This window comes from Prionailurus viverrinus, chromosome B4 (assembly GCF_022837055.1).
Source record: "Prionailurus viverrinus isolate Anna chromosome B4, UM_Priviv_1.0, whole genome shotgun sequence".
Classification (NCBI taxonomy): Eukaryota; Metazoa; Chordata; class Mammalia; order Carnivora; family Felidae; genus Prionailurus; species Prionailurus viverrinus.
Genome location: NC_062567.1, coordinates 91,696,141 through 91,705,775, shown reverse-complemented (window position 1 = coordinate 91,705,775; position 9,635 = coordinate 91,696,141). Strand labels below are relative to the sequence as shown.

The 9,635-nt window shown below is 36.9% G+C and overlaps 1 protein-coding gene across 5 annotated transcripts in view; it reads right to left on the bottom strand.

The window, feature by feature from the left end:
* Positions 1-1,699: 1,699 nt before the first annotated feature.
* Positions 1,700-9,635, bottom strand: part of RAB3IP (RAB3A interacting protein) — a 47,350-nt gene continuing 39,414 nt past the window's right edge. For all 5 annotated transcript variants that reach the window (XM_047868114.1, XM_047868116.1, XM_047868113.1 and 2 more), the window contains 4 exons: positions 8,358-8,470; positions 4,456-4,555; positions 4,303-4,372; positions 1,700-2,057 (listed from right to left, as the gene is read on the bottom strand). In XM_047868114.1, coding sequence (XP_047724070.1) covers positions 1,975-2,057; positions 4,303-4,372; positions 4,456-4,555; positions 8,358-8,470 — 366 coding nt within the window. In that variant the 3' untranslated portion in view covers positions 1,700-1,974. The remainder of the gene's footprint in view (positions 2,058-4,302; positions 4,373-4,455; positions 4,556-8,357; positions 8,471-9,635) is intronic.

The window sequence follows — 9,635 nt, the reverse complement described above, 5'->3', positions numbered from 1 at the left end:
CCTCATAAGTATCTCTTTTTATCGCCCAAATCTCTTGTAGCATCCCTTGGATTTGTTTATCTTCATCCTTAGGTACTTTTTCCAAAAGTTTTTTTTTTTCTTTTTTTAAGTGCTTTTAACCTGCATCTTTGTGTGAAAAATTTTCTGAAGTTTTGAAAGTCTGAGAACATGTTTATTATGCCTTCACATTTGAGTAACTATTTATCAGGACAGAAAATTCTAGTTTCAAAGATCTTTTCATGCTCAATTTCAGATTCTTGAACTGGGCAGGGTAGTGATGGTTTCTACCAGTCCATACCATTCCATACTCAAATATCCTTTTGTCTGTAGAGTCCCATCCATTTTGGTGACTGAATCTTCCATAGGTAAGGTTGACCAAGTCTTTGAAGACAGGATTGAAAACAAGGTCATCTTCAGATTGTATTTGTAAAAATACAATCAACTGCTGTAGAGGGCAATGTGGCAAAGCAGATCAAATATTTTAAAATATACATACACCTTGGCCCAACAATTTTACATCTAAGCATCTACATGAAGGAAACAACCCAACAATGTGCAAAGAAGTATGCATAAAGACACTGATCACAGCATTATGATGCAAAAAATAATTTAAAACCTAATTTGCAAACAAGTTATATGAACATCCTATAGTCAAACCATGTAGTAATTAAGAGGTGCAGAAAAAATATTTAAGTTAAAAAAGTAGGTCTAGGGGCTGCCTGGGTCGCTCAGTCAGTTGAGCATCCGACTTCGGCTCAGGTCACGATCTCACAGTTCGTGAGTTCAAGCCCTGCATCAGGTTCTGTGCTGACAGCTCAGAGCCTGGAGCCTGCTTTGGATTCTGTGTCTCCCTCTCTATCTGCCCCTTCCCAGCTCATGCTCTGTCTCTGTCTCTCAAAGGTGAATAAACATTAAAAAAAAAAAAAAAAGAAAAAGAAAAAAGTAAGTCTAGAGGGGGCACCTGGGTGGCTCAGTTAAGTGTCTAACTTCAACTCAGGTCATGATCTCATGGTTCAAGCTCCGCGTTCAGCTCTGTGCTGTCAGTTCAAAGCCTGGAGCTTGCTTCAGATTCTCTGTCTCCCTCTCTCTCTGCCCCTCCCCCGATCACGCTCTGTCTCTATCAAAAAATAAATAAATGTTAAAAAAATTTTTTTTTAAAAAGGTAAGTCTAGGGGCACCTGGGTGGCTCATTCAGTTAAACATGTGACTCCTGATTTCCGCTCAGGTCAGGAATTCACAGTTTGTGAGTTAAAGCCCTACATCGGGCTCTGTGCTGACAGCACGGAGTCTGCTTGGGATTCTCTCCCTCTCTCCCAAAATAAATAAATACACATTTAAAAAAACATTAAAAAAAAAAAGGAAGTCTTTTTCTTTCAGAAATATGCATATGCAGGGAGAAAACATCTGAAAGCCAAAAAGCTATTCTTCAGAAATACTAACAGTAGCTTTCTCTAGATGGATATAGTGAAGTGTTTTTTTTTTTCTTTCTTTAAATAAAATCCTTCTTTGAGGCTCAATATACAGACAAAAACAGAGTCATTCTTGTGGGGGTAAAGAGATGATCCTGTCCACTCAGCCTTCTTCCTTGTCACAGGCTGCTGTGCAGTTTGAAAGCTACAATTCAATACATTCAGCTTACCCTACATACCATGTCAGAGCTAGAAGAGAAAGCAAAAACATATTCAATCTAACATTTATGTACTTATTTATTTAGCTTTTATTTTTGTTTTTTGGGCAACTATAAATTACAATCACTAGTACACCTGTAATTCTCTATAGTGTGTTCAACTAAAGAGTAAGCAAACACAGCATAGGTCAATTTAAAAGAAATCACAGTACTTCTTAGTGTAATCTGCAAAAGAGGGAAAAAGTCTTGGGCCCACTCCTTGGTAATAAATATCAAGTAACCATAAAAATATTCAGCCATTTTCCAGGTATTCAGGGAGGTTCATGCATGGTCCCAGGCAGAGAGCATCAGAGTTCCTCTTTGAAATATCCCAGCTTTGCCAATGACATCTCTTTTCTCAACTGCATAACTTCCCAAAACATCTGATCAACTATACAAATAGAAAAGGAGACACATAAATCATAAATTACCATCCTCATTATTTTTTAACTGTTTCACTGAGAATTTAACATTAGCTGAAATGCCAATTGGGCATTTCTGAATGACGTACCGAATGCCTCGACATTTTATTGCTATTTCAACAGAAACTTTTTCATGTTATTTGTGAGCATCCCACTTTTATCACAACTGTTTGTTAGATACATAGATGACCACGTTAGCCCAACAGAAGGCAGACACTTTCAGGGTCCTGAATAAATGGCAATCCTAGTGCCTTCATAAGTAATTACACTCAGTCCTCAATTATTCTAACTCATGGATCTTCTTGCTCTAGTTTGCTACATCTTGGCCATTCCACTGTTTATCAACACCAACAGAGAGTAAAACAGGAAAAAAAAGAAAACAAAAGACAGTCCAGAAAACTCAGTAACATTCTTTGTAATAATAAGAAAGGTTTTGTATGTGGCTCAAATTAGAAATAAAAATAAATGCAAAGGTTGATCTGTAAATTTCAATTATCTCTATTTTGGCAAGCCACTTCTGTAACTTGAAAAAAGTGGCTTTGTATTTCAGACAAAAGGTCTCCCTCTGACAGACACATCATCCGATTGGATTGATTTAGATCAGTGGTTCTCAGCTAGGGGAGATTTTGTCCTAAAGAGTACATCTGACAATGTCTGGATACATTTTTCATTACTGGCTTCTACTGAGTAAGGTTCAGCGATGGTGTTAAACATCCTACAATGCACAATATAGCCCCCACAACAAAGAACTATTCAGCTCAAAATATTCATAGTACCAAGCCTCAGAAACCCTGCTTTAGATTTAGCTGCCCTAAATCCTTTTTGGCAAAAGGCACAATTAACAAATTTTAAAATTAATGATATTTATTTGCTACAAACTCACACAGTATATGATGTGTACCAAGTACCAGAAGTGGAAAAGTAACAGAACCAGAGAAGAGACCACTCCTATCACCATCACCCCCACTACCACCCATGACAATTTCTTACTATTTTCATAAAGGAAATTATCTTTCATCTTCCCCAGAAAACCTTTTTTTTTATTTTAACAGGAAAAAAACATGCTTGACAATTTAACTCAACATAAATCATCTGTTCTGTGGCTTAAATCCTATGATCTACCAACAGGTATTCAAAAATATTTCAATTTTATGAAAAGTCATAAAAAGTACTGTACAGTTTAAAGGCTTTGCTGCTCAGGTTGAAATTAAACATTAATGAGAGGTTTCACCCTCATTCTTTTAGGCATTAAAATCTAATTATATGGGATTCTAAATCAATATGTCTCTTCTCAACATACCAGAGCTTTAGAAATACTAAACTAAGTTTTTATCAGCATAACTAACTTTTCCACAGAATTAAGAGTCACTGGTTTACATGACCGAAAGATAATACATTTCTTCCAGTTTTTAAATATAAAAATATTTTCAGTCCCTAAAAAAAATATGAGTAGGAAATTCCTCTAACAACATCAAATACAAAATGGGTATGGACTCATCCCTAGCTTAGTATTTGCTATTTGTTTTAAAATAATCACATGTACTCAAGAAACACTGCTTTAGAGCAGTTGGGCCTTATTCATTTTTATGCCTGGCATTTAAGACACTTGGCTACAGAATCATCAGTAATCATGAAAGACTGTATTAAAAGTATTAAAACACTTGCATGATGTTGGCTCTCCTGAATATATCATCTACGTGTTTCTGCTGATTCACAATACAGTAATCTTTATCCCATTCAGAACTATCTTCATGACTGCTTTATTAATTCATACATAAAAGTAGGAAATATACAAAAAAATTATCGTTAGATCCTCATGGTTCCCACCAATTAAAATAAATCTGACCATGTCTAGAGCTTGAATAATAAAAATGAATTTATTATTGAATTGAATAATAAAAATGAATATTTTTATTTCTTAGGAGTAAATTCAATGACCTAATTACTAGTCCCCTCACATTTACCATCTGGTTTATCATATATCTCTTAAGAGTTATAACTGATCCTGCTTAAAACTCAAAATTGGAGTAAAATGAGGCAAATACAATGATTGAATCATTTTAAAAGACATCAGTTCCCAAATTCTCCACACATTAGAACTGTAAGAGCTTCAATATAAATGCACCAATAATAAAACTTGAGCATTACTACTATGTTCTATACTTTTTGCTGAAGTCTTATGTAAACATTTTATAACCAATTAAGAACACTCACCATCCTGCTGTTTCACGAGCCCCTGCTGAATATATCGAATGTATGTAAAGAAGTTACATACAGAGGTGATCTAGGCCAAAAGGAAAAAAAAAGTCATTAGTCAAATGTCATATCAAAGCGAGCTTTATTAAAATTCATGGTTAAGTTACTTACCCTGTATCTGCAAAAGGGAGAAATATAGTAATAGTTGCTTGAGTCCCCTAATTTAATTCTGTGTTTACAGGACTTACTCTGGCCAGTTAGAGCACATTTTCTGTAAAATAATGACAAATTTTAGTTTGTTGTTTTTTTAATTAAAAACATTTTGCTCCTACCTTCTGTACAAGTTTTACATTTGCCAAGACAACAAATATTTCAGACCTGTGTATCAGGCACTGTTATAGATGCTGGGCTATCATGATGAAAATGACAAAAGACCCTGCCCCCTTGGGGCCTACATTCTAACATAAGCTCAACAACAGAACATTCACCATGGTTTTCGAACAGAAACTAAATGTTTCAAATATATGTCCTATTCTGAAGCAAATTTACAAATGAGTAACCAGCCACAGGGAAGTTCTGAGTTTCCCATTAGGCGTTCAACTACTTCCTCAGTTTCAAAAAAACCTGATGATGAGTGTTCAAGTCTCAAAACATGTTACTAAGACAGCTTGCAGGATAAGTTTCTAGATGTGGTACTTTTCGGTGGGTCTGGTTGCAGTATATGCATTTAATGTGGCTCCAGGCCTGAGAAATACAGAGGAACAGGCCACCTTACAAAAATATTGACCCTCAATAATTATACAAAGTACACTATATTCAAACATACCATCCTTTCTGTTTGCATACCATGGACTCTTAAGGTTTGGTATGAAGGCTTTCCGGTTGGAATGAGGCTGTAAGTCTCTCGAGGATGGGGACTGTATCTTATTTATCTTTAAATGCCAGGCACCAAGCATGTGCCTGGCATACAGCAGACATTCAATAACTGCTGGCTAAGTGATGAGCCCCTGGTCACTGTACAGCTCAATACAATGATGCTGGCTTATCTGCCAGAGCAGACCTACAGCAGCCCAGCTGGTACCCTCTGAAGCAAGGACCATGGCTGAACACAACTCCCACTCCCTCTCAAGGCAAAATGAATATAGTTGTAACTAAGATAAAGTGGCCAACATTTTAAATGACATTATAAATTATATAATAAAGAAAACTACGTTACACGAACATTAAATTTCAGCTATACTTGTAAGAAATATGATACAAATGCACCTCCACATTAAGAAAACAAATGGAGAATGTGTACTTAAAATAGGATAATTTTGGAGATGGCCATTCCACCCACAAAAGAATTCTCATCTTTTCAAAGAAAGTTTGCCTCATTGCTCCTTTCTTAGAAAATTCCATGGGGTGCCTAGGAGGGTTAGTCAGTTAAACTGTCCGACTTCAGTTCAGGTCATGATGTCATGGTTTGCGGGTTCGAGCCCCACATTGGGCTCTGTGCTGACAGCTCAGAGCCTGGAGCTGCTTCAGATTGTGTCTCCCTCTCTCTCTGTCCCTCCCCTGCTCACACTCTGTCCTGCCTCTCTCAAAAATAAACATTAAAAAAATTTTTTTTACTAAAAAAAAGAAATTTCCTTTAATGATCTATAAAAATAATTTAAAAATACCAATTACTAGCTTGGGAAGGATAGAAGATCAAGAAATTTCAGGCACAAGTGTCAAGAGTCCTTGGAACCGCCAAAGGGGTAACTTACACAAGAAGGAAAAGTTGCATTGAACTGATAAAAGTCAATTGATACACTACTCTTCCAGAAACAGACATACACCTGTTTGTCAAGTACTTTGATTTTGAAAGTGCTTTGTTAAAGTGGTTTCAAGTATCAACTTTTGAAATAATGACAGTGTTTCTTATCTCATTTATAAAGCCACCTGTGAACTGTCACAGCCAATACATTTTCATTTGAGGTAGGATCCAATGCCAAGTCTTCTGGCCTCCAAGTGCATTTTGTCAGCGTGCTACAGAACCTTGGTATGTCTGAACAGCTCTAGTCCCCAGATTTCAAACCCACACCTGCCATTTTCACTTGGGGAGGTCAACATGTCTATATGGAAACCTGACGCATCTCTAGCTCTTCTTTTCCCAGCCCCCACCTGAGTCTCTTCCCTCCAAAATGCTCTTCAGATTTGTCACATCTTTCCCATCTACACACTCACCATTCTCTGATTTTTCCAGGCCTCCAATCACATGTACTTTTCTTTACTCAAATTCTACCCATGCTTCGAGAACCCGGATCAAATCTCCCCGCCTCCAGTAACAGCCCCTCATCACCATCACAAGACTGGTCCTGGCTTTCTCAACGTTCCTACAGCATGTGCCATTTACTTAGTGATTACCTTCACTACCTAGTCCAGGAGAGCCCTGGCTGGGGCCATACTGCACACTTCACAGAAGAGAGTATCTTCCTTAAGTTTTGTCACACGACATGCACTCCCAAACACCTGACATCTAACCCCACTGCCACAAGCACAATATCCCTAAACTATGTAAAGTGTTCCCTAAACCTGACATCTATAATTATTTTACCAAAACACTACATAAATTCGCTCTGATATGCTCATTTGTCATCATATGATATTTGCACATGTATGTGTTCTATATAATGCAAGTAGAAATTTAAATTCTGTAATAAAAACTGCTATATGTAACATTTAAAATAAGGTACACATAGACCTTCAAAGCACAAAAACTGTTATAATTGATCAAGATAAAAATACTTCGGTGTTTGTTGGAAGGGTAGAATTTAGAAATGTAAATTTAGAAATTCAGAGGCCGCTGTGCTACCAGCACATGGGAGAATAAAACAGGACACAATGCTAGGTGGATGTGTGGCTCACAGAGCAAATACTTGACTAGGCACTCCCCACAAATAACTATCTGAATACTAACATTGTGTGATCCTGTTAAAAATGGCAATGTGCAGGGGCACCTGGGTGGCTCGGTTGGTTGTCTGACTTCAGCTCAGGTCATGATCTCACGGCTCGTGAGTTCGAGTCCTGCCTCGGGCTCTGTGCTGACAGCTCAGAGCCTAGAGCCTCCTTCAGATTCTGTGTCTCCTTCTCTCTCTGCCCCTCCCTCTCTCTCTCCCGACCTCTCCCTCTCTCTCAAAAATAAATAAACATTAAAAAAAATTTAAGAACGGCAATATGCACAACAGGAAATGAGAAGAAGCACACAACTCCTACAGCAGGCTTTAACACAGACCTACTGGTTAATCTCAAAAAGCCCTTTCCTCCTCTGCCTTCAAAATGACTCAGACAGGAGTCAATTACTGCTTTCTAGGAGCTTTCTCAGGCTTTCACATATATACATCGTTCTGAACCACCAAGTAAGCAGCTTCCTCCAAATCTTTCCAAGTCACTTTGCAAACATCTATGCCAAAGGCTCTAGGTACCACTGGTTTCAGTCTTTCCTCCTCCTAGGACTGGAGAGAAAAAAGCCTGCTCCGCTATGAAATGTGGGAGTCTTACCTCTGAAGGTATATAATTGCCAAGTAGCTCTCATGTAAGACAGAACCGATTATTTACCAGAGTGAGAATCCTTTATACGACAGCACGAAACAGGAGGACTATTCAAGTCTTTCTGGTGTCCTGTTTTCATGCTTGATAAGACCTGGTCTAATTCACTGTCTTTCCAAACTATTTTTAATGGCAACATTAGGAAGAAATATTCTACACCAAAACCTACTACACACAGCTGTTTCTATATGTATAACAAATATTCTGCTTATGACCCACTAAACTGATTTTATGATCAGTTAATGAGTCACAACGGACGGTTTAAAAAAAATGTTTCTAACACCTAAGCTAACATATATGTATACTTTTGAATTAAAAGGGCTCTCCCTTTGATGCTACATTTGAAATGCTACAGCTTGCACTGAGGATTTGTCTTTAGCTGCACAAAATAGAAAACTAACAAGAAATTTAACCATTTAAAAGTAGGAAAACGAAATATTTACAAATGTAACATTTTTAAAACTCAGTGTTTTCTACAAGACACAGTTCTAAAAACATACTTTGGTCCTCCACATTCGACTGCAGAAGCTTTCACAAATCGAATAGGTTGTAATCCCACTGGTTCAATGCTTAGAGTATTGTTTTCCACAGCCTCCAGAACGGCTGAAGCCAACTTTAAAAAAAAACAGAAAGTATCAGAAGCTATGCTGACATAAAAATATTAAAATTGTATTCTATAATAAACTAATCTTCAAAATTATTCTTTCCCCAAGCTCTACTGTAAGCTTAGTCTTAGCCAATGAAAAAGAAAGAAACTATACAATCTTGGTTTGAGTATTTTTACAACTCAAATATTATCATGAAAGGCAGGCAATTCAGTTATAGCTAAGTAACTTACCTCATTATCTGGAAGAGAACTGAAGGCATTAATTCCAATCTCTGTCCATCTCTTACCCACAATTAGCATCCACTATTAACAGCACTTCAAGATGAATACCCTAATGCCTCATTTTGCTAAATTTATGCATATTTTTGAATACTAGTCATTCATAACACAGCAATATATACTAATTACAGCTATGTATTTTCTGAACTTGTACTTATGTGCACAAAAGAACTAGCTGAATTATCAAATATTAAATGCCCAGATGGAGATGGTAGCAACTGATCAACAACAGCTGAAACCAGCACGTTGCTTCAGTCTGGCAAGATTACTAATACGGAATATGGCCTACCTAGAAACAGACACAGAGACACAGTGAGTTACATACCTACATATCAAAAGTGTTTTACTGTTCATTTTAACTTCTCCTGACAAGTAAGGTTATAATTAAATCCTCTGAAGACTTAACATAAGACTCTTAGGATTCCATTTCTTAGACACTGATTGACAGGATATTTATAGACAAACCTTCCATATGTACAAATTAAAACTGTGACCTGACATTGGTATAGTACCCTACATTTTTAAAAAGTTTTTGTATGTACTTAATTTGCTTCATTTTAACCTCTTAACAACCCTGTGACATAGGCAAGGAAGGCATTTTTTTCCATTTTAAAGATGAAGAAATGATGATTTTTTTTATCATGTATACATAAACCTAATAAACACCTCAGAGTATAGAGAACTTCCCTTACCCTGAGTGTTGGGCTAAGTAAGAATCAAGAACTAAGCCCTACCCCCAGTGCACATTTAATACTTCACTCCAGTGTAACTAACACTTCACTCTATGAATGATCCTCTGCTCAGATAAGCAAAGATGTTCAGTAACTGAATGCCAGGAAATTATCATGATCTTAATACGGAATAAAGAAAATGGTAAATCACAACATGTTAG